Below are 25,018 nucleotides of genomic sequence, written 5' to 3'. Positions count from 1 at the left end.
CCGGGCTTTGAAGTTGCAAGGCCATTCAATGCTAATCAAGCTGGCCAAATGCAACATTCACACTTGCATCCAACACCCTGGAGATATGAACGCCACTGGCCTGGTTTCCAACAGACCTCACAACCTCTGGATGTGGGCGAAACGTCAGGAGAGAATGCTTCTCGAACATGGCCATACAGCCCGGAAAACTCACAGCAAACAACCCAGCGCCAACTCTGCCTTCCCCTAGGAAGCCACCCTAGACCACGCCCACAAGGGGGAGTGGCGACGGTCGCACGGTGGGCGTGGCGTAGTGCCGGCTACTGCGCATGCTCGGGGCAGGGCGCAGGCGCAGTGCGGCCCGGCCGCTGTGAGGGGCGGCGCGGAAGGCGGTCGCTGTTCTTCTTCGGCTCCGGTTCTTTCCGCCTCGGTTTCCCTTCCGGCGTGGGCGGCGATGGGCAGGCTCCTGTGAGGCAGGGGCGCGGGAGGAGCGCCATGAACCTGCGGGGCCTCTTCCAAGACTTCAACCCCAGGTGAGGGAAGAGCGGGCGGGCGGGCGGGCGGGCAGGCCGAGGAAGCGCCGCCGCGGGGAGGGAGGTCTCGCGAGAGTACGCGCGAGAGTGGGCCTTCCCAAACATTCAGATAGGCAGCCAGGAAACAGCAGCTCGTTTCCCATCTGTATTAGTAGAATTCTATTACAATACTAGGCCCGGGTTCTTTGAGAAAGGCCTTGTTTGTTTTGTGATACAGTAGAGCAGGGGTCCCCAAACTTTTTAAACAGGGAGCCAGTTCACGATCCTTCGGACCATTGGAGGGCCGGACTATAGTTGGCAACCGAGCAATAATAATAAAAATAAATAATAATAATAATAATAATAATAACAACAACAGCAACAATAATAAAAAGAGGTTTGGAAGAAACCCTTTGGGTCATTGAGCCCAATCCATTTCTTCCTTTGTGTACCGAAAGCACAAGCAAAGCACCCCTGACAGATGTCCACCCAGCCTCAATGTTAATAATAATAATAATAGTAATAATAAGGATTGGAAGAGATCCATTGGGCCATTGAGTCCAATTCCTTTCTGCCTTTGTGCACCAAAAGCACAAGCAAAGCACCCCTGACAGATGTCCACCCAGCCTCAATGTTAATAATAATAATAATAATAATAATAATAAGGGTTGTAAGAGAAGAAGAGACCCCTTGGGTCATTTAGCCCAACCCCCTTCTGCCCTTGTGCTGTGGAGGCCATATAAATGGCTTCGATGGGCCGCATCCGGCCCTCGGGCCTTAGTTTGGGGACCCCTGCAGTAGAGTCTCACTTATCCAAGCTAAACAGGCCGGCAGAACCTTGGATAAACGAAAATAAGGAGGGATTAAGAAAAAAAGCCTATTAAACCTAAAATTACATTATGATTTTACAAATTAAGCACCAAAACATCATGTTTTACAAGAAATTGACAGAAAAATCCGTTAAATACACAGTAATGTTATGTAGTAATTACTGTATTTACGAATTTAGCACCAAAACATGGCAACATTGACTACAAAAATAATGACTACTAAACGGCAGACTGCCTTGGATAATACAGAATATTGGATAAGTGAAGCTTGGATAAGTGAGACTCTACTGTATTTATTTACCGTGTCAGAAGCGAACCAAGGGTACAGGTTGTAATGTATTTGAAAACACAAACTTGGCATGATACTAAATGTCCTTTGATCAGAATCTGGGCACTTGGAGTAAGGCCCCTGGTGTTGCTGTGTGACCAGGGGGGAGTCTCTCATCCGGCGTCAGCCACTGATTAAGATTCTGGGTTTTAGCCTGCCACTTTTGGACTCTCGCTTGCTGAGGTGTTCCTGCGAGAATCTCTGTAATTCTTAGAAAACTATTTATTGATGTAAGGCCTTGGGCACTGGCTGATACCCGAACGGGATGGGCCTTTCATTGCTGGCTGCTACTACACAAGGGATGTCAAGTGGTGCAATACCAGCTAAACAATATAACTTATCCAGTGGTGTGGGGTGTAGACATCCTATGATAATGCGGCATGTCACAGCCTGAATGTTCTGCTTAATTGCTAAACTACTTTAATCATCAATTTATTTATTTCTATCCTGCTTTTCTCCCATGGGTGGGATTCAGTGTTTTATCTATGTCAAGTTAAACCCTTTGGATTATGCCTGTTGTGTTATTCTGGATTATACATGTGTCATTAGAAATCTGAATTGTGTGTTTCTCCCAAGATATACATTTTAGAAACCAACATGGATTAAAACTGCCTTTTCTCATCTTTTGAAACAGCAAATTTCTTATCTATGCCTGCCTGCTGCTGTTCTCAGTTTTGCTTTCTCTCCGTTTGGATGACAAGATTCAGTGGAGCTATTGGGCAGTGTTTGCTCCAATATGGCTATGGAAGTTGATGGTCATTGTAGGTGCTTCAGTAGGAACTGGAGTGTGGGCACGAAACCCACAGTATCGGTAAGAGTACTATGAGTTTGCTGTTATTCTGTAAAATAGATTGCTCTGTACTATGCTGTAGAGTAGTGTTGTGCTTTTGTATGAAATTGCTGCTCGTATTGTGTAGGTTCATTTGTTTCGTCTCATTTTCATATTGGTTCCCGCTAACGAAAATGGGGCACCTATATGAACAGAATTTTTGTCTGGCTTACGAAAAAATGAAAACTTTCAGACCATTGGTTGCATTGTGAGAGCTTCCGAGGCTCCCCCCCTCCCGCCGCACAGTTTTTGGGCTAGAGGGGTGAAAATCGCCACACACGGAGGGCATTTTGACCCCTTTTAGCCCACCAACTTTTAAAACGTTTGGATCTTCCACAGAGTGCTATTGTTATTAATAATGATAATATTATTAACACCTATTGGCACACATCAGTTGTCATAGGGAAGCAGACCTCTCAAACCCAGCTCAGGGTCCCATAATAACTATTGTTATTAATATTTTATTTATTTTATTTTATTTCCAATATTTCTATCCCGCCCTTCTCCCCGAGGGGACTCAGGGCGGCTTACACAACTGGTAGGATCACTACCAGTACATCATTAATCTTAACACCCATTAGTCCACATCAGATATAATGGGGAAGCACTCCTCTCTCAGACTCAGCTTAGGGTCCCATAATAACTATTGTTACTAATATTAATATTAAAACCCATTGGTATACATTATCTGTAATGGGAAAGCAGCCCTCTGTCAGTACCTGCTTGTTGTTACAGGGCCAAAACACAATGACTGTGCAGCTTTCATTTTCGTGTCACCTCCCTTTTCCTACGAAAATGTCATTCATTTTGTGTAGAGAAGCAGTCGAAACAAAACAATAGCACGAAGGAAACAAAGTAAAAAATTTTGTGTACATCTCCATTGTAGAGTACTTGTGTATCATTGTTGCAATGCAGGCTGAGTCCCCTGACAATATGGCTTTCTAGGAGGCTGCAGAAAGATGGTAATACTTGAATTACTGAAGGCTCCAACCTCTTAGTGTTGAGAGTCCAGCCAGGTCTGCCTTTTATTTATTTATTTACAACATTTATATCCCGCCCTTCTCACCCGAGGGGACTCAGGGCGGCTTACAAAAATTGGCAAAATTCAATGCCCAAAATACAATCCTAAAAACAAAACAATAACAGATCTATTAATAACATTGTTAAAACACATTATAAAACCTTAAAAACGTATATATAATTAATTCCATTCTGAAAATAGCTTTCTCAGGTTTCATGAGGGAAATATTTTAGCCCTAACAAGGGAAGACAATTGAAACCTAGATCTCCTGCATGCAAAGCTCAGCATTTAAGCAATCTCTAGATGTAATTTGTCATTTGTGTTGCCCCCATAATTCCAGTATACAAAACCCATTTCTGTTAAGAGGTTGAGCACGTTCACATTGAACACAGAGTAGAGACCGGACTAAACAATGGTGTGTGAATAAGATGATGATGTGAACTAACAGAATGAACGGTATATGTATTGGACCCTTTTCAGAGCAGAAGGAGAAACGTGCGTGGAGTTCAAAGCCATGTTAATTGCAGTCGGCATCCATTTGCTCCTTCTGATGTTTGAAGTGCTGGTTTGCGATGGAATTGAAAGAGGAACTCGCTTCTGGCTTCTAGTCTTCATGCCATTGTTCTTCGTATCTCCAGTGTCAGTTGCAGCTTGTGTGTGGGGCTTTCGCCATGACAGATCTCTGGAGGTAAGACTCTCTTTGTGCATTTGAGTGCTCACCACGTGAAGCCGATTGGGGAGTCAGGGTAATTATTCAGGTTGAGAAATAGAACGCAAACATTGCAGTATATCCTTTTAGAATAATTTTTAATATGGCTGTTTTGTGGTAGTTGTGCGAATGGTATATCTGCTCCTATAAAGCTACACATAAATTATAAAATATTATTTGAAGACTCTTACTGGTGTAGCATTTATTTCTTAATTTGTGCTCTTGCTCTTAATTATATTTCTTGTCAAGGGCCACATGAAAAGCAAAATACTAATCCTCTGAAATAGTATATTAAAATATAAGATATTTGATGGGTGATCTGTCTTTTGCATCAAAATTCACTTGATTCTCATATGTCTTTCTTTATTCCCTAGCTGGAAATCCTGTGTTCCGTCAATATTCTCCAGTTCATATTTATTGCACTCCGTCTGGATGAAATTATCAAGTGGCCATGGCTTGTATGTAAACCGTGCTCATGTTATTTTCAAAGTTCTTTATGTGGGGACTGGAATGGAAGTTATGCTTATATGGGGAACATGAAGATGTGTGATCCCCTACTGCCATTCAGATTTACCATGTTCTTGGTAGACTAAACTATATAGTTCTTAAACTGGAGCCCTCGGTCGTGCAATGGGTTAAACCCTTGTGCCAGCAGAACTGTTGACCTGAAAGTGGCTGGTTCGAATCTAGGGAGAATGTGGATGAACTCCCTCTGTCAGCTCCAGCTCCCCATGCGGGGACTTGAGAGAAGCTTACCACAGGATAGTAAACATCTGGGCATCTTCTGGGCAACGTCCTGGCAGACAGCCATTTCTCTCACACCATTAGCGACTTGCAGTTTCTCAAATTGCTCCTGACACTAAAAAAGTTCTTAAACTTAAGGATTTGCCATAAACTATGGATCTAACGATTTATTATTTTCAGAACCAGTTTTAATCTCACTCTGATAATGATGTTGACTAATTGGATGGGAATGTTTGGGGTTGAACAGTTTCTCTTAAGTCAGGGATACTTTAATTGTGCTTTTCCCGGATGTCAGGGGGTTGGACTAGATGGCCCATGTGGTCTATTCCAATTCTATAATTCTAAGTAATACAAGGTTTGACTTCTTTTATCCTCTTCTGTTTCTAGGTTGTCTGTGTCCCTTTGTGGATCCTCATGTCTTTTTTGTGTTTGGTTGTACTCTACTACATTGTCTGGTCTGTCCTGTTCTTGCGTTCCATGGATGTAATTGCTGAACAAAGGAGAACACACATAACAATGGCTATCAGTTGGATGACAATCGTGGTCCCATTGCTCACCTTTGAAGTAAGTCAGAGCATTGCTTTCATTGTGGGCATTTTAAAATATGTATTTAAAGGCTGTCACAGTTGCGACAAAATAGATAGAATATGTATTTCAGAAAGCCGGCAATTTCAAGGGCTTTATTGGCATCTTTGATACTTTTACCACCACTAAGTTTTCTGAATTATAAATGCAAAACACATTTGGATGCAGATGCTTATTTTGCATAATTTCTTCCACTTGTGCTAGTCACAGAGAGTTTATGCAGGGTGGTGAAGCCTTGCCCTTGATGCCTGAACAGCCCGCTCTTTCCTCAGACTCTAGAGACCTCATCTTGTATTTCCTGCGCTTTAAAATCAAATTTGCAGGAGCAAGCTGGAGATACTTTCACAGGAGCAAGCTGGAGATACTTTCAAGATTTTACTCACTTTGTTACTAAATGGCGGTCCTTGCATGTTACCATTTTATTATCTTACTGTTTTTATTGTATTATATTGCATTACTGTGGTTTTAATATGTTTTTATCTGCTTGAAGATGTTGTTTTTACATGTATTTTATTTTATTTATTATTTGTTCTTTGGGCTTGGCCCCGTGTTAGCCGTCTCGAGTCCCTGCGGGGAGATGGAGGTGGGATAGAAAAATTAATTATTAGTAGTAGTATTAGTAGTATTAGTATTATAAAGGCATTGCCCAGTTGAAGAAACTTCTGTTTTCAGTGAGACCATTTGAACTTGCAACTTGACTAATGAAATCCTTAGTTCCGTGAACTAGTAGTAGATATCAGATTATCTCTAAAACCAGATTTCAGGCAGGTTTGGTCTTCCATGTTTATGGGTTTCACTTTTGTGGATTTGATTGGTATGTCCCCTCTATGGATCTCTAGGTCAGTGGTTCTCAACCTGTGGGTCCTCGGGTGTTTCGGCCTACAACTCCCAGAAATTGCAGCCAGTTTACCAGTTAGGATTCCTGGGAATTGAAGGCCAAAACATCTGGGGAGCCAGAGGTTGAGAAGCACTGTTCTAGTTCCTCCAGCATGGCCAGCTTCCATAGATTCGTGTACCTCCTGTCTTCCTGTGCTGGCGAATATAGGGATCCATAGGAATAACACTTTTCTGTGCATTTGCAAGTCCTCCAGCATGGTTGCATGTTCAGCCTTCTGCAGGAGTAAAGCACTGGGATTCCTAGAAAAGGAGTTCTTTAAGGTTTAAAAAAATCTTATTTTAGGTTTTCCACTTTCAGAAGTATCCTGCACGCCTAACCTCAGAAAATGTGGAGGGCTGGTTGTATGATGCTGAGATTTATGGATTTGAAAAAAAATATCTCCAGTCCTTGGTTATCTTTCTGCACAGCAAATCTAAATAATACCTGAGTCCTGACAAAGTGTGTTGTGTGAAGCATGAATCTGAAATTGTCTTATTGTCTTTGTAGATCCTGCTTGTGCACAGACTGGATGGACATAACACATTCTCCTATATACCTATATTTGTCCCTCTTTGGCTTTCACTGATAACCTTAATGGCAACAACATTTGGGCAGAAAGGGGGCAATCATTGTAAGTATACAATAGTTTGAGCTGCTATTTCCAAATGCAGGAGGAAAGGGGCATTGTGGTGTTGGTCTCTTTTGTTGTGGATACAAACTATCAATAACTTTCCCCTTTTTCTTTTTTTGAAACTGTTGCAGGGTGGTTTGGAATTCGCAAGGACTTCTGTCAATTCCTGCTTGAAATATTCCCCTTCCTGAGAGAGTATGGCAACATTTCCTATGATCTGCATCATGAAGACAATGACGAGGCGGAAGAAACGCCCATCCCCGAACCTCCCAAAATTGCTCCCATGTTTAGAAAAAAGACTGGCGTGGTTATTACGCAGAGTCCCGGGAAATACGTCATTCCGCCTCCCAAACTAAACATTGATATGCCAGATTAAAAGTAAGTTTGGAAGCAGCGTGGCACCTCGCCAGGACTACTGACTCTTTCCGTTTCGAAAATGACTGGGAACCAGTGGCCAACGTGTTTTTATCTCATGCCTTTCTTTTGTTATGAATCGTGATTTGTGCCTCAGTGGCTTGTAACATAGACACAAAGGAGATAATGGAGATTTGTCTTAATATCCTTTCCTTGCATACAAAGTACCATGGCAGTAAAATCAATGAAAATGCAACAGCTAGGGTAAGGTTCACCTGTGCAAAGTACCTTATCAGAACGTATGGAACAGAATTCACTTTTATATCCAGCTGTGAACAAAATGTCGTGTTTTCCCAAATGGATTTGGAGCATTATCTTTATTCTCATATCTGTCCACAGTCGCATGTGGGCAAGACCGACTGAAATCCGTGGCCTTTATGCACATGTCACTCTGGATTTCAGCCACAAGTGGGCAAGGACGGCTTCTGTTTGTGAATCTTCCTGACTTGGTTGGATTAATGCTTGCCTGTATAGTATTTATATGAACCTTTGGCAGTGTAATATATTTTAAAAAGTCTGTACAGTATAAATATGTAAAAGTATTTTTAAAAGGCTGCATGAAACGCATAATCTATTGTGAATGACGTGCTTGGTGTTTATCTGTGCACTTGGCTTCCATCTCTGTTGGAGCAGCAGAGCCACGTGGTGTTACATCAGCACGCTTGCCTTTTCGTCCTCCCACGGAACTAGGAACATCGCCTTTCAAACATGTCCGCAGGCAGGACTTGGAAGTTCTTTCTCTGTTAATGGATCAAATTACCTTGATAAAGGTGTGTAAATTATTGTGTAAATGACCACATTCTTCGTATTGTCGAGAGGGGGCGGAGGGGATTGTTTTCCACTTTTGTTAAAATGTTACTCCTCGGTAATGCCTATTTCTCATCCTCCCACTTTTGGCTGTTGAATAAAAAGTATCCTATAATCCTTGACGAACACTTCATTGTCCTGGGTATGTCTACCAATGTTTTTATTTTCTTGGAGAGGCTGGGAATATACACACACACAAAATTCTAGGGTTGAATGAAAAGTAATGCCTCCACCTTTGTACCTCCTCAACAGATGGCAGTCCTGGTAAGCGGTAGGTCCTGGCTTGTTCAGTAGACTCTCTTGTTTGATTGTTACATGCTTTCATGCCACAGAATCCTAGTGTTGGAAGAGACCTCACAGGCCATCCAGTCCAACCCCATTCAGCCAAGAAGCAGGAAAATCGCATTCAAAGCACCCCCAACAGATGGCCATCCAGCCTCTACTTAAAAGCCTACAAAGAAGGAGCCTGATCTGTGCTTCCTTCTGAGACTGAAAGTATGTGACCCTGATAGGTTTCCATACTTGAGCAGGGATTTCAATCCCGGCTTCCTGACCCAGCATTCAAACCTTGGCTCATCCCGCCGCTTATTTATTAATTGTTTTGGCAAAGTAAATGGCACTGTACAAATACTGCATATTTCACAGAACAACACATCTGAGGATTTTGTGTGTGAGCCTTTTTGCTCAAAGGGAGCTATGAATGATGTCGGGAGAAGGGCAGGGGCTGGACTGAGGTGCAGCTGGTTAGTAGCCGGCAGCGATAAATCACTACTGACTGAGAGGTTATTGGTTCTAAGCCTGGGTTGGGGTTAAGCTCCTGCCCGTTGATAGCTTAGCTTGCTGCTCACCTAAGCAGCTCTGAAACTGGCGTCTGTGAGTAGAGAATCCTAGATAATGCTTAATGCGGGGAGGCTAATTTAACTTAATTTATGACACCATACAATTGCTGGCAGCGTGCGAAGAACATAAGGAAGTACTACCATCAAAAAGGACTCGGTGTTACAGTGGATGATGGAGCGGCAGCTCACCCTGTGGCCGGAATCGAGCATTCCCTCATGAAGCCGGAAGCTGGAAAATGTTAAATTGCCTCTGTGTCTGTCTATATATGTCGTATGTCTAATGGCATTGAATTTTTGCCATGTAGATGTGCATTGTGATCCGCCCTGAGTCCCCTTCGGGGTGAGAAGGAAGGGTGGGATATAAATACTGTAAATAAATAAAATTTTAATTACAATTCAGCAAGCAGGTAGTTAGTCATTGCAGGCCTTACTCTTCAGACTGGTGTCTTTGAAATTATTAGGTTTCATTCATTCATTCTTTACATAAAATGGGGGGTAAGCCCAGGAAAGCTCCTTTTTTGGGCCTACTGTGGGCAAATTGTTATAATATAATACAACAATAATAAACCTTTATATACCGCTCTATCTCCTTGAGAGATGTGCATTATCTTTATTGTTAATTTAAATAACCCTAATGACTCGGGTTGGTGTTCCAGCATCTCGAACAATATAAATATAAAACCAGACCAGATTGATCCATGACTGTAATAAATAACGTGAACGGTATTGTTCATTTCCTCATGCCCAAATGCAGCTGGTGAGGACCACGGTTGGAGAAAGCCTTTGCTTTACCCTGTGATGTTCCCAGCCTTTCCCCTCATTATGGCTTCATTTGCTAGGAAACCAGAGTTCGTTTTGTGATGTCACACCTACACAGGATGGGCCTCATTGTGATGTTCTGGAACTCTTGACTGAAGCTGAAGCTCCTCACCAGCTGGCCTCGTTTTTCGTGGGCCTGATGCTGCCTTCCTGGCAAGGCCTGCCTCGTAGCACAAATGGCTGCAGCTGAAAAAAGTTGCCTGAACGAAAAGGGAGGCCCGGACGTGGACCTCCCTCCCGCACAAGCGCCATTCCTCCCGGCCGAGGATGACGTGGTGCATTCCGCCATCTCCATTGCCTCGCCTCCGCTGCACGACAAAACCGCGGCCGGGGACTCGGCCCTGAGGTCCATCATCGAGGAGAACGCCTTCCAAGCCCTGAGCGACGGGCCCTGGCCCAAGCGGCCCCGACTCGCTCTCTGCGACGACAGCGCCCTCGAGGACAGCGACTTCCTCTCGCTCACCTTCCCCAAAAAACTCTGGAAGATCGTGGAGAGCGAGCACTTCAAGTCGCTGTGGTGGGACGAGGACGGGACGTGCGTGGTGATCGACGAGGAGCTCTTCAAGAAAGAGGTCCTGGAGAGGAAGGGCCCGCTGCGCATCTTTGAAACGGACTGCATGAAAAGCTTCATCCGGCAGCTCAACCTTTACGGCTTTAGCAAGATGAGGCAGAACTTCCAAAGGTCGGCCTCCCTGGTTGAATTTCTGGCCGAAGAAAAAGCTGCCTACGCATTTAGCAAGGTAAGGAAAGCCTTGGCGTGGCTTTTGGAAAGACCCGTGGGAGCAATAAAACAAGCGTGCAGAACAGAAGGATATTTATTTTTATTTACGGTATTTATATTCCGCCCTTCTTTCTCACCCCTTAAGGGACTCAGGGTGGATCACGATGCACATGTTAAGATTAAGGCCTGCAATGACAAACTACTTGCTTGCTGAATTGTAATTAAAATTTTATTTATTTACAGTATTTATATTCCGCCCTTCTTTCTCACCCCTTAAGGGACTCAGGGCGGATCACGATGTACATATTAAGATTAAGGCCTGCAATGACAAACTGCTTGCTTGCTGAATTGTAATTAAAATTTTATTTATTTACAGTATTTATATTCCGCCCTTCTTTCTCACCCCTTAAGGGACTCAAGGCAAATCACAATGTACATACAGTAGAGTTTCACTTATCCAACATTCGGCTATCCAACGTTCTGGATTATCCAACACATTTTTGTAGTCAGTGTTTTCAATACATGGTGATATTTTGGTGCTAAATTCGTAAATACAGTAATGACTACATAGCATTACTGCATATTGAACTACCTTTTCTGTCAAATTTGCTGTATAACATGATGTTTTGGTGATTAATTTGTAAAATCATAACCTAATTTGATGTTTAACAGGCTTCTCATTAATCTCTCCTTATTATCCAACATATTCGCTTATCCAACGTTCTGCCGGCCCGTTTATGTTGGATAAGTGAGACTCTACTGTATTAAGATTAAGGCCTGCAATGACTAACTACCTGCTTGAGGAATTGTAAATACAATTTTATTTATTTACAGTATTTATATTCCACCTTTCTCACCCCAAAGGGGACTCAGGGCGGATCACGATGCACAACATCCAATGCCATTAGACATACAACATATATAGACAGACACAGAGGCAATTTAACATTTTCCAGCTTCCGGCTTCATGAGGGTCTGCTCGATTCCGGCCACAGGGGGAGCTGCCGCTCCATCATCCACTGTGACAGATGGGAGCTCACCCCATCTCAAGGATTTAAACCGGCAACCTTCAGGTCAGCCATCCAACCTTCAGGTCAGCAGTTCAGCTGGCACAAGGGTTTAACCCATTGCTATAGAGACGTTGCCCATGGGAAGCTGGGGCTGACAGATGGGAGCTCACCCCATTAACCCATTATGCAGCCACATCTCCCTTTACTCAGGGATAAGCTCTATTGATATTTATCCTAGGAAAAGAGTTACAGGGTATTGGAATATTTACAGAAACAGAGGTAAACAAGGCGGCTTACAAACAACACTACATAGTGCCAAAAGCATAAAAACATAAAATAGATTAAATTAAAAATTAAGCATAAATAAAAAAATAATTAAAATACAATCCACTGTTAAGACGCATCACCCAAAAAGCAAGGTCTAAGGCCAATCCATAGTCAACTGCATGATTTCAACTAAACATATTGAACCTATTGCACAATACTACTTCTGAAAAGCCATCAATACTACCATATGAACAATTTTGTGCCTTCAATCCTTCATCTCTTTTGGGTCAAAGTCTATTCTGGTTTCGGTAGATTCTCAACTCATTACAGTAAGGATGCAAAGATGGCTACAGATGTGAAGTGAAATAATAACAACAACAACAACAACTTTATTCTTATATCCTGCAACCATCAACAACAACAACAACAACAACAACTTTATTCTTATATCCTACAACCATCCCACCAAAGGGACTTGGGGTGGCTCCTATGGGGCTCCCTATTTCTGGAGCAACCGATGTAAATAAAGATAAAACTATAGATACAGTAGAGTCTCACTTATCCAACGTTCTGGATTATCCAACGCATTTTTGTATTCAATGTTTTCAATGCATCGTGATATTTTGGTGCTAAATTCGTAAATACAGTAATTACTACATAGCATTAATGTGTAATGAACTACTTTTCTGACAAATTTATTGTATCACATGATGTTTTGGTGCTTAGTTTGTAAAATCATAACCTATTTTGATGTTTAACAGGCTTTTCCTGAATTATTATCCAACATATTTGCTTATCCAACATTCTGCCGGCCCGTTTACGTTGGATAAGTGAGACTCGACTGCAATAACTGTGGGTCTCGCTCTGCTTGGGGGCCTAACCGGCTTCTTCCTCTGCTTTCTCCCCAGTTACAGTTTTATCACAACCCAAACTTCAAGAAGGGCTGTCCTCACCTCCTTGCGAGATGCAAGAGAAGAGTCGGGATCAAGAACACGCCGCCCGTGGCCTTCTCCCTGGAGGAGGACTTCCACGAGAGCTGCCTGAAGAGCCGGCCACGGAGCCCCGACGGCCAGGCCGCGCTTGGGCCGGCTTCCAGGGAGAGCGACCCCCACGCCACCGCCTCCGCCTCCCCCAGGGAGAAAACGCACAAGTCGGGGCTCCGGAAACCCGCTGCCGCCGCCAAAGGCCTTGCCGGGGCCGCGATCCGCCTGCGGAGTGGCTACTCCGCTCCCTCTCCGGCTCCTCTCAGGGCCGCGGAGCCAGGCGGTGCCGCCGAGGACAGCGAGGCCCCCAAGGGCCAGTTGGCGCCCTTCCACGTGCCCCCACACGCCAGCCACGCTCGCGTCAACACGCACGAGATAGACTCCACCACCACCACGTCCGCGACCTCGTTGTACCACGTCCTGCCTCCGGTCCCCAACACGCCCTTTGCCCCCGTGATGGGCCTGCCAGCCTTCCCCACGATGTACCCGGACCTATCCGCCATGCAGGCCCACTGGGCCAGCCTGCTCCCCTTCTGCAACCCGTGGTTCTCCATGCCCATGATCGCCGCGGCCTCGGCCATCTCCATGTCCAGGTCTTCTCACCACCATCGAACTCCTTCCTACCACCACTGCCCCAACTGCAACTGCACATCCAACGCCGCGTCGGCTTCCAAAGTGGTCGGACCCACGGCGACAGAATACACGGGGTACCACCGGTGAAGCAAGTGGCCGACTGGCAACCGCCTTTGGAACAGGGAAACCCGCCGTGACTCAGGCTGGAGAATAAACCTCTTACTTCCCTTTGTTATGATTGTCTTGTTTGCCTAGGGCAGTGTTTACATTGCTTTAACCAAGGTCCATTCCACTAACCACTGCAGTACGTTCAGGGATGATAGAGATTCAAACTATATTAAATGCTTCCAAAAACAGTCTCTAAACCAAAATATTGAAACACATATTCGGTTGTAGTGGCCTCTTGCCTTTGTATGCACAGTTGGCTATGTTGGGTCCAGATCTGGCACTGTGTGCCAAGTTTGGTCCAGATCTGCTGTCTGTCAGTGCTTTCTGGATGCAGGTGAACTATAACTCCCAAAATCAAGGTCCATTCCCACAAACCCCTGCAGTATATTCAGTTGGTCATGGGGCTTCTCTGTGCCAAGTTTGGTCCCAGTCCATTGTCAGTGTGGGTCAAAGTTTCTCTGGATGCAGGTGAACTACAACTCCCAAAATCAAGGTCCATCCCATTAACCCCTGAACTATGTTCAGTAGGTCATAGGGCTTCTCTGTACCAAATTTGATCCCAGTCCACTGTCAGTGGGGGTCACAGTATCAGTGAAGGTACTGCAAAGTCCCATCATCCGTGGCAAGTTTGGTCCAGATCCATCTATGGTTAAGAGTGCTTGATCCAGATGTAGATCAAGTACAGCTCTTGTAAATCATGATGAATTCTCCCCAAACCTCTTGTTCAGTGGCTGATCAATTCCTCAGTTAACTGTGTGCCATAGGAAAGGGTTAAGGGAGAGGCAGTGGGCGGAGTCATGCAAATTAAGGAACCCTGGGATGTCCATTCTGGGGGTAAAACAACATCTAGGGTGTTGGCAGAAGGCTCTCCGTGTAAGTGGACACCTCCACCACATGCACATTTTTCACTTTTATTATGTGCATACATTAAGTATGTTTAATTACAAAAATGTGACTCAAGCACTGAAAGGGTTAAATAATCTAGCATTGCCCTGAGGAGACTGAGTAGGTCGAAGCCTGGGCCAAAGCTAGTGTCGTTCTGAGGTGTGTTACATCAGTCACAGTGGCAGAAGGCCTCAGTGAGGTAAATTGAAGGCCTCGTGTGTGAAGCTCCGGTGTGTAAGCTGCTGTGTGTAAAGCTATTGTGTGCAGTTCGGTGTGAGAGGAGGCTCTGTGAGAGCGAAGCTGTTTATCTGCATCAGAAAGAAGCCCAGCGTGGAAGCAAAGAATAAACTATAAAGAACTTTACTTGTGTTATGGAAACCTTGTTATTGCAAATAGTGCAACCATATTATGTTGCTACAAAGAAAAGTCTCCAGAGGAAGAGATCACATTGGTCTGTGTGTTTTATCACTTTTGGGTACTGGTGCTGGGTCACCCTGCTGCTAATACAATTATGGGGAGGGTCTTTCCTGCTGAAAACAGAGGGCCAAGGGACAACCAGAAAGACGGCAACGTCACGGGGTCTCCGCGGAAGGAATCAGTTCCTCCGGGATGTCTACCTGCCAGATGTCCTTGTGTCCTCGGGCGGGAATGGGCTCCAGCAGCCACCGGGCATTGGAAATCGCAGTCAAGTATTTCTGCTCCAGGCCTGACAGCACGGCTTGGTTTTCCAGGGCCAAAAGGTCTGCCGGAGGTAAGTGGGAAGGGCACTGCGATGTCTCTCCAATGTCAATTAGGCCTGAAATAAACAAACAAAGTAAATACGGAATACTTTGTTATCACTGAAAACAAAATGCTTGTTTCATCTGAAAGGAAAGTGTTTGTTGCGTTGTTGAAGGCTTTCATGGCCGGAATCACTGGGCTGCTGAGTTTTCCGGGCTGCCTGGCCATGTTCCAGAAGCATTCTCTCCTGACATTCTCTCTGAGGATGTCTGCCACAGATGTGGGCAAAACATTGGGAGAGAAAGCTGTTGGTAAAATGGTATTGATATAGTGTGAAATTGTGCTTAGAGTTTAAAGCTGTCTTGTATGTGTATTCCAGTAGTGATGAGGTTAAATGCATAGGGTGGGAATGAATTGCTAGAGCATAACTTTTGGGAGGTTCCACTTTGTACTTTGTCAGTTTAAGGTAAGAGTAGAATGGAATGTGTTCAGTCCTGAAGTGGGCTTGGATGGAGCATGGTTGTTGTCTGGCATACTATGTAAATAAGTTGTAAATAAGGTTTGAGCTGCTTAGATAAAACTGAAGGAATCTGGAGTTTATTTCATGTGTTCTGAGCAGACAGCCAGAGTCATTGGAGAGGAATTGAGACCAAGAAGGTAATTCGTCTCAATCAACAAATTTGACAAAAGCTTCTGGAACATGGCCATACAGCCCAGAAGACTCACAGCAACCCAGTTTGATGGATGGGCAAAGGCCAAACCGAAAGCGTGCCGAAGGGGCCAGATTTGGGGCGACGTACCTGCCACGACCCCTCTGCCAAACTTCTCTCCCGCATTGAGCAGCTCTTCAAGGCGGCTGTGCGTCATGCCGAGCCTGTGGGTGAGGATGTCCTTCCAGGTCTCGTCGTCCCAGTCTTTGACCGCGATGTGGACGGCCAGGGTGCGGTCCCGGTGCTCGGCCAAGAGCGGCCTCCAGCGCGTCTCGAGGGTCTTGATCCCGCCCAGAACCAGCCCCGCGTACGGCTGCCGGAAGGAGAGGCAGGAAAACTTCATCCTTCACCGCCTTCACCGTCCCGTCGCGCACCTTCCGCATCCAAAGAGAACACAGTCAAGAACTGAGAACAGCCTTCTTCCCTCTCAGTTTGTGTTCGGAGTTGGTTTAATGTGCCCCTAGATCTGTGGTTGAAGTTTCTTGTTGGTAGAGATATAATATATATCTGTTTTCTGTTTTTGGTAGAGATATATGTACAGTAGAGTCTCACTTATCCAAGCTAAACGGGCCGGCAGAAACTTGGATAAGCGAATATCTTGGATAATAAGGAGGGAAAAGCCTATTAAACATCAAATTAGGTTATGATTTTACAAATTGAGCACCAAAACTTTATGTTATACAACAAATTTGACAGAAAAAGTAGTTCAATAAACAGTAATGCTATGTAGTAATTACTGTATTTACGAATTTAGCACCAAAATATCACGATATATTGAAAACATTGACTACAAAAATGGCTTGGATTATCCAGAGGCTTGGATAAGCGGGGCTTGGATAAGTGAGACTCTACTGTATCTGTTTCCTGTTGTTTCTGTTGTTGGTAGACATATAATATGTATCTGTTTTCTGTTGTTGGTAGAGATATATGTATCTGTTTCCTGTTGTTTCTGTTGTTGGTAGAGATATAATATGTATCTGTTGTCTGTCTCAGTGGATGTTATGTTTCTGTGGATACGTAGTATCAGGACTTGTGTGCAGACTTGGAGCAACATTTGCTGGGCCTCTAACTCCCATCAACCCCAGCCTGGATGCATCCATTGCCAGGCCTCATGGGAATACTGGAGGGACTGGCCCATGTCTCCTCTGAAACACCAATCCCAAATTAGGAGGAAGATATGGCTGGACTATAACTCCCAGCAGGCCGAGCAATGCCTGCTTACTCTGCCCCCAGGATGATGGGAGCTGCAGTCTGAAAGATGGGTAAGAAGCCTGCTTTCTGACTGTTTAACACACAACATTTATATATATACTAGCTTTGCCCGGCCACGCGTTGCTGTGGCTTATGGGAATCCTTTCTTGGCCAGGTGGAATAGCAGTGAATAGCCTTGCAGCCTCAAAGCCTGGCCGTTTTCTGGAGTAGCTGGAGCTGTATGAACGTAGAGGCATGGATGAGGGGTTGTGCTGCCAAGTTTAATGTTTCTGGGGTGTGTAGTTTTGTTGTTTTGTCCTAGGCCGAAATTTCATTACCCTTTTATATATATATATATATATATATATATGAACATGAGTGTATGTGAGTATATATATGTGTGTGTGTATATGAGTGTGTATGTATGTGTGTGTATATATATGTGTGTGTATGTATATATGTGTGTGTGTGTATGTATATGTGTATAAATATGTGTGTATATGTATGTATGTGTATATGTGTATGTGTGTGCATGTGTGTGAGTATGTATGTGTGTGTATATTTGTGTGTATGTATATATGTGTGTGTGTGTGCTTGTATGTTAATGTGTGTATATATATGTGTGTGTGTGTATATATGTGTGTGTGTGTATGTATATGTGTATAAATATGTGTGTATATGTATGTATGTGTATATGTGTATGTGTGTGCATGTGTGTGAGTATGTATGTGTGTGTATATTTGTGTGTATGTATATATGTGTGTGTGTGTGCTTGTATGTATATGTGTGTATATATATGTGTATGTGTGTATATATGTGTATGTGAGTATGTATGTGTGTGTGTATATGAGTGTGTATATATATGTGTGTGTATATATATGTGTGTATGTGTATATGAGTGTATGTGTATGAGTGTGTATGTATATATGTGTGTGTGTGTGCATGTCTGTATGTGTGTGTGTGTGTCTGTGTATATATATGTGTATATATATGTGTGTATGTGTATATGAGTGTATGTGTATGAGTGTGTATGTATATATGTGTGTGTGTGCATGTCTGTATGTGTGTGTGTGTGTCTGTGTATATATATGTGTATATGTATGTGTATATGTTGAGGCCACCCTGCTTTCCCTGGGGCTCCCCAGAGCTCCCCCTCCCGCACGCGCGCACACACACACACACACACACACACACACCTACCTACCTTCCGCCAGCCTCCCTTCTTGCCATCTTCCCTTCTTCCTTCCTTCTTCCTTCCTTCCGCCTGCTGGCCTGGACTCCACCTCCCAGGATGCCTCTCTCCCTCCCTCCCTCCCTCCCTCCCGCGGTGCCAGGCCGCCGAGGCTTCTGGGAAATGAAGTCCCGCGGCCCTGGAAGCGCCCCTCCCTCCGCCGCCTTTCCAGAGAGAGAGAGAGAGAATCAGAATGATAGAATGGGAAGGAGACCCCAGAGGCCACCTAGTCCAGCCCCATGATGCTGTGCACGAAAGGCACCATGAAAGCGCCCCCAACAGATGGCCAGCCGGCCTCTGCTTAAAGGCTTCCAGAGAAGGAGAGATAGACTGAGAAAATAATAGCGTTGGAAGAGACCCCCCCCCAAAGGACATCTAGTCCAATCCTGCCTCTTTGCATTTGTCCTATCTTACATTCGTCCTTGAAATGCATTTTGCAGAGACGTTGCCCGGATGTGCTACCATCCTGTGGGAGGCTCCTCTCATGTCCCTGCAAGCTAGAGCTGACAGGTGGGAGCTCACCCCCATCTCGCGGATTCTAGCTGCCAATCTTTATTTATTTATTTATTTACAGCATTTATATTCCGCCCTTCTTTCTCACCCCAAAGGGGACTTAGGGTTGATCAGAGTGCACATATACATGACAAACATTAAATGCCATCATTAGACGTACCACATGTATAGACAGACACAGAGGCAATTTAACATTTTCCAGTTTCCAGCTTAATGAGAGTCTGCTCGAATCCGGCCACAGGGGGAGCTGCCACTTCATCGTCCACTTATGACACCAAGTCCTTGATGGTAGTACTTCTTCATTCCTTTCCTCAGGCTGCTGGCAATTTTTATAGTGTTGTAAATTAGTTAAATTAGCCTCCCTGCATAAAGTAGTACCTACATTTCCTACTTGACAGATGCAACTGTCTTTCAAGCTGCTTAGGTCAACAGCAAGCTGGTCGGGAGCTCAATCCAACCTGGGCTTCGATTTTGTAATTGGCATTAACCCAATTTATAAATATATATTGTATATACATATTGGTAATAATATTATAATGTAATATAGTACTATACTAATAATACAATATAATACATTAATATATTAATTATATATTATATATTACATGTAATATTACTAATCATATTACAGTCTGATGGTATGCACACCTATTCCATGCTGCCGTTCTGCTTTTGGGATCCTGCACATTGTGAGCAACGGATGGAGGAAAGCACTGCCTTGAATGGCGTTTCCCTCCTTCCTTGGGACATGGCTCCACGCTGAGGCAATCTGTACAGGAAGCGGAGCTCATTACCATTAATTCTCCTTCCTTTGCTGATTACGGTGTCCTCTTTTTTTCCAGGCAGCAAAAGAACGCAGCCTGAGGTTACAAAGTGAAGGTGTTTTGAAAGGTAAGATGGGATAAAGTCCTGGGCAGACCGGTGGGTAAACGGCTAGGGGTGTGTACTGAATACATGTCTGTTGACTTGTGTGGTTTTCTTAGGCAAGGGATGCACAGAAGGAGGGCTTCTCAAAGAAAGAAAGAAAAGAATACAATTAAAGAAATGAAACAATACAAAACGTTATTCATAATATACAAAACTAAACATTAGGGCTGTGCAATTTTTTCGTTAGTCGTAAGTCATATCAAATTCGTTAAATTCGTCCTTACAAGGCAATATCCATCTCAAACTGAATCTTACCCAATGCTGGGTTGTTGTGTGTTTTCCGGGCAGTATGGCCTTGTTCCAGAAGCATTCTCTCCTGACGTTTCGCCCACATCTATAGCAGGAGGAGGATGGGAAGGAGGATTGAGGCATTCACCGCAAGTCCCAGCTTCTTCCCAGCATAAGAATGGGTCAAGCAGAATGGTTCTGAGTGGAAAGTTTGGCCCCATTCTATCGTTGGTGGGGTTCAGAGTGCGCTTTAATTGTAGGTGAACTATAAATCCCAGTAACTACAACTCCTAAATGTCAAGGTCTGTTTTCTACAAACTTCACTAGTGATTGAATTTGGGCACATTGAGTATTAATGCAAAGTTTGGTCCAGATGTGTCATTGTTGGAGTCCACCGTGCTTTCTAGATGTAGGTGAACTACAACTCCCAAACTCAAAGTTCAATGCCCACCAAACCCTTCCAGTATTTCCTGTTGGTCGTGGGAGTTCTGTGTGCCAAGTTTGGTTCAATTCCATCCTTGGTGGAGTTCAAAATGCTCTTTGATTGTAGGTGAACTATAAATCCCAGCAACTACAATTCTCAAATGGCAAAATCAGTCACTCCAGCCCTACCAATATTCAATTTTGGGTGCATCACAGCCCTTGTAAAAAACTCTGTATTGCACCCGGTGTCTGGCAGGGTCTTTTCCCGTCCTGTGTCAGTCTGTATGACTTTTGAGCGGCTATTTGTAGGCAATCCAACCGTGTATCAAGATGCCAGGCATGAACCGTTGCCTGAAGCTGATCTACATAAATGAATTGTTATACAGATGTCAATGTATTTTCCAATTATGGGCAAAGGCGCGTGTGTAAATAATAAATGTTTCTTTTTCCATCGATAGTCATTCTCCACACACCCTGCAGACACTTGTAAACTCAGAGTAATTCAGTTTGGGTCTTAGGAGCCTGGCTTTTTCAGAATCAAGAGATAACAATTTACAGAACCATTGTAAACCCGAGGGCAGTGGATGCCTTGATTGATTTTTCAAAGATGCTCAGAAATATTTATATTTATTTATTGTGTGTTTATTAAATAAATAAAATGCATCTTTCAGTACCAAGGTTACCCGATTGCTGGAAAGCACCTTGAACGTAATGCAAAAGCTTAAAACATCTTCCTTTGCTCTTATTCTTCTTGGTGTCAATGTACATCGGGCAATCATTTTTCGTATTCAAGGAGCAATGGGAAAATAACCAGGATAATCTGAATTCACAAGCTGAGCCCAGCCTCCGCTGTGTGTTCCGGGACTTTAAAAAATTGGCTTCGTGCCGTAACTATATATTACCAGCCGAGGATCCGCCCTCATCCCATTAACGTATAGCGAAACCACAGGGATGGTTCGGGCTGAAGGATCCCTCTCTGTACTTAGCCGGGAGCTTCCGGGGTGCCGGTTACTCTGTCAATCTCCATGATTGAAAGGGAGTGATGTGTGCTGTATTATCTACTTAGCATGGGCACCTCCATCATGAAAAAGCACCGGTTTTTCACCGAGTGAGTGCCCAGAAGGAAGTCCCAATCTGGACAGGCACTCGTGGCTTTCTCAGGCAGCACGCACTACTATCACCTCAGTGAAGCGGTAGATCTAATATTTGCACACGTGGGAGACTACAACTCCCTTGGATTGCGCCATGAATTTTACAGAATCAAATATAATAATACTAGCTGTGCCCTGTGGCAAAGTGGTGGTGGTATTGGTTAAAAATTGTTGTGGAATTTTTATTTGACGTTATTTGTATGTTTTAATTAATTTTATTGTAACTTATCTTTTTTATTTATTATATTTTATTATTTTTAGTTATTTTGGTATTATAGTATTTTATTGTATTAATTATTTTTAATGTTTTTAATTATTTTAGTGTTTATTATTTTTTATTGTATTATTTGTATTATATTATTTTTATTCTTTTATTAACACTGGGCTGAGTGGGTTGCTAGGAGACCAAGTGGGTGAAGCTTAGCCTTCTAACTGGCAGCAATTGGATAAAAGCAATTATTCCTCTCTCTCTAATTAGGACTTTATTTTTCTTTTCTTTTTGTTGTATCAACCTAGAGGCGTGGATGATGGGTTGTGTTTTCAAATTTCGAGGTTGGGGGGCCTGTAGTTTTGTTGTTTTGTGGGTTGCCGTGATGCCATCACTCTTTTATATAGAGAGATTTGAAAGAGACCCCAAAGGCTATCTTCTTCTTCTTCTTCTTCTTCTTCTTCTTCTTCTTCTTCTTCTTCTTCTTCATTATTCCCGCAGTCGTTTCCGACTCTTCGTGACCTCCTGGACCATCCCAGGCCAGAGCTCCCTGTCGGCCGTTGCCGCCCCCGGCTCCTTCAAGGTCAATGATAAATACACAGAAATGTCTATACTAGACAATGTCGAAGAGATAAGCAAACACTATAAAGGTTCAAAACATACAAAGAGATGTGTATATTAGAGCATCTTGCAAAGGCCACAGAAATAGTCAGGCCTCTCTGAGTATAGAGCTATCTTCTTTCTGTGTCAAAAAGATAAGCAAATACTATAAAGTTTCAAAACATAAATTGCACTATGTAATTTAGAGCATCATGTACATACAATATTACCTGAGAGTTGACAACAATAATGAAAAATAATAAGTACAGTCAACTATAATGAAAATTAATTATTTAATTATTTTTCATTATTGTTGTCAACTCTCAGGTAATATTGTATGTACATGATGCTCTAAATTACATAGTGCAATTTATGTTTTGAAACTTTATAGTACAGTAGAGTCTCACTTATCCAAGCCTCGCTTATCCAAGCCTCTGGATAATCCAAGCCATTTTGTAGTCAATGTTTTCAATATATTGTGATATTTTGGTGCTAAATTTGTAAAGACAGTAATTACAACATAACATGACTGCGTATTGAACTGCTTTTTCTGTCCAATTTGTTGTATAACATGATGTCTTGGTGCTTAATTTGTAAAATCATAACCTGATTTGATGTTTAATAGGATTTTCCTTAATCCCTCCTTATTATCCAAGATATTCGCTTATCCAAGCTTCTGCCGGCCCATTTATGTTGGATAAGTGAGACTCTACTGTATTTGCTTATCTTTTTGACATAGAAGGAAGATAGCTCTATACTCAGAGAGGCCTGGCTATTTCTGTGGCCTTTGAAAGATGCTCTAATATACACATCTCTTTGTATGTTTTGAACCTTTATAGTGTTCTTATCTCTTCGACATTGTCCTTCAAGATCAAGCCAGTCCTTTCAAGGATCCCATCATCTGCCCACCTTGCCCTTGGTCGGCCTCTCTTCCTTTTTCCTTCCCTTTTCCCCAGCATCATGATCACACAAGCTCCGGTGTTCTGCAAATCTCTTTGGTGGCCTTTCCTGCAGAAGCCCTTCAGCCAAGGCAAACCCCGGCCGTAAGAGATTGATGTTGTTGTAACGCAGCCCCTCCATCCACACACAAAACATCTGCTGTGACTTAAAATGACAGGTTCCTGGAAAATTTACGAGTGTGGTTATGCATTTCAAATCAGAGTGTCGATGCTATTCCCTCCGGTGTAACCGAAGTGGGGGGAGCTGCGACAGACAAACAGATTTCTGAGAAAACAAACAGCTAAGGCATCTCTTGGGGACACAAAGGATGTGGCATTTGGGCTAAGTTTACACACCATGCGAAGGCTCTTCACATTTTATAGTCGCTCAGGACTGACTTTAATAACTTTCCGTGCAATTTAACTAATCCATTCATACAAGACTACAAAGATCAGTGCTGCGAGAGTCTTTTTGTTGTTGTTGTAGTTGTTGTAGTACCCTGTTTCCCCGAAAATAAGACATCCCCAGAAAATAAGACCTAGTAAAGGTTTTTCTGGATTGCTAAATATAAGGCCTCCCCCGAAAGTAAGACCTAGCAAAGGTTTTGTTTGGAAGCATGCCCGCCGAACAAAACACCAGAGCACACAGTATTGGTAAATGTACATACCATTGAGTGTTGTACATAGAAATAATGGTAGTAACAATAAATTTTTGATAGGATTCACAGTTCATCTGGTTACGTTGGTTTGTGATGAGAACTACTGTACAGTATATAATGTTTTGGGTTTTTTTGTTCAACAATAAAAGTGAATTCTTCTTCATGGAAAAATAAGACATCCCCTGAAAATAAGACCTAGCACATCTTTGGGAGCAAAAATTAATATAAGACACTGTCTTATTTTCGGGGAAACACGGTGGTTGTTGTTGTTGCTGCGGCTGTTCAATTGTTTCTTGGTACATAAAAGAGCACAAGCAATACTTAAAACTACACAAACAGGTGGCTGAAAACATTCTGAATGCGTTCAGTTCTGTTTTCTCTGGGAAAATGATTTATATTTCATCATAAGGACTAAACTGCACTCAGACTTCACAGGAACGACAACATTTTAGTCTCGTGGAGTTACCGTCTAAGCCAGTGGCTCTCAACCTCCTTTAATACATTTCCCTTAATACAGTTCCTCATGTTGTGCTGACCCCCAACCATAAAATTATTTTTGTTGCCACGTCACAACTCATTTTGCTCCTGTTATGAATCATAATGTAAATCTCTGATAGGCAGGATGTGTTTTCATTCACTGGACCACATTTGGCACAAACACCCGATACGCCCAAATTTGAATACTGGTGGGGTTGGGAGGGAGCTGATTTTGCCATTTGGGAGTTGTAGTTGCTGGGATTTATAGTTCACCTACAATCAAAGAGCATTCTGAACTCCATCTATGATGGAATTGAACCAAACTTGGCACACAGAACTCCAACAGGAAATACTGTGGATTCAAACAATGATGGATCTGGACCAAACTTGGCATAAATCCATATATATAAAAGAGTGATGGAATCCTGGCGACCGCCAAAACAACAAAACTAAACACCCACAACCTCGAAAATTGACAACACAACCCATCATCCATGCCTCTAGGTTGATA

At 43.2% G+C, this 25,018-nt stretch overlaps 3 protein-coding genes across 4 annotated transcripts; 2 read left to right on the top strand and 1 right to left on the bottom strand.

The window, feature by feature from the left end:
• The first annotated feature begins 320 nt into the window (after positions 1-320).
• tmem185a (transmembrane protein 185A) lies at positions 321-8,394 on the top strand. The gene is made up of 7 exons (XM_062963855.1): positions 321-512; positions 2,284-2,460; positions 3,980-4,187; positions 4,583-4,666; positions 5,340-5,516; positions 6,922-7,045; positions 7,177-8,394. The coding sequence occupies exons 1-7, from the start codon at positions 475-477 to the stop codon at positions 7,419-7,421; spliced, it is 1,053 nt and encodes a 350-aa protein (XP_062819925.1). The 5' UTR covers positions 321-474; the 3' UTR covers positions 7,422-8,394.
• A 1,387-nt stretch (positions 8,395-9,781) lies between these two features.
• Positions 9,782-13,711, top strand: LOC100565450 (heat shock transcription factor, Y-linked-like). The gene is made up of 2 exons (XM_003225569.4): positions 9,782-10,664; positions 12,831-13,711. Exons 1-2 carry the CDS (start codon positions 10,101-10,103, stop codon positions 13,623-13,625), a joined length of 1,359 nt encoding a protein of 452 aa, XP_003225617.2. The 5' UTR covers positions 9,782-10,100; the 3' UTR covers positions 13,626-13,711.
• A 1,164-nt stretch (positions 13,712-14,875) lies between these two features.
• eola2 (endothelium and lymphocyte associated ASCH domain 2) lies at positions 14,876-18,457 on the bottom strand. 2 transcript variants are annotated; one of them, XM_062963804.1, is made up of 3 exons: positions 18,353-18,457; positions 16,052-16,335; positions 14,876-15,327 (listed from the first exon to the last, which is right to left on the bottom strand). In XM_062963804.1, exons 2-3 carry the CDS (start codon positions 16,302-16,304, stop codon positions 15,104-15,106), a joined length of 477 nt encoding a protein of 158 aa, XP_062819874.1. In that variant the 5' UTR covers positions 16,305-16,335; positions 18,353-18,457; the 3' UTR covers positions 14,876-15,103. The 2 variants fall into 2 exon arrangements, with proteins under 2 accessions (XP_062819874.1, XP_062819873.1); XM_062963803.1 differs by having other exon boundaries at positions 18,357-18,457.
• Positions 18,458-25,018: the final 6,561 nt, after the last annotated feature.

The sequence above is a fragment of the Anolis carolinensis genome, unplaced genomic scaffold (assembly GCF_035594765.1).
Source record: "Anolis carolinensis isolate JA03-04 unplaced genomic scaffold, rAnoCar3.1.pri scaffold_12, whole genome shotgun sequence".
Lineage (NCBI taxonomy): Eukaryota > Metazoa > Chordata > Lepidosauria > Squamata > Dactyloidae > Anolis > Anolis carolinensis.
The sequence above is the reverse complement of the archived record's forward strand: the minus strand, read 5'-3'. Positions and strand labels throughout refer to the sequence as shown.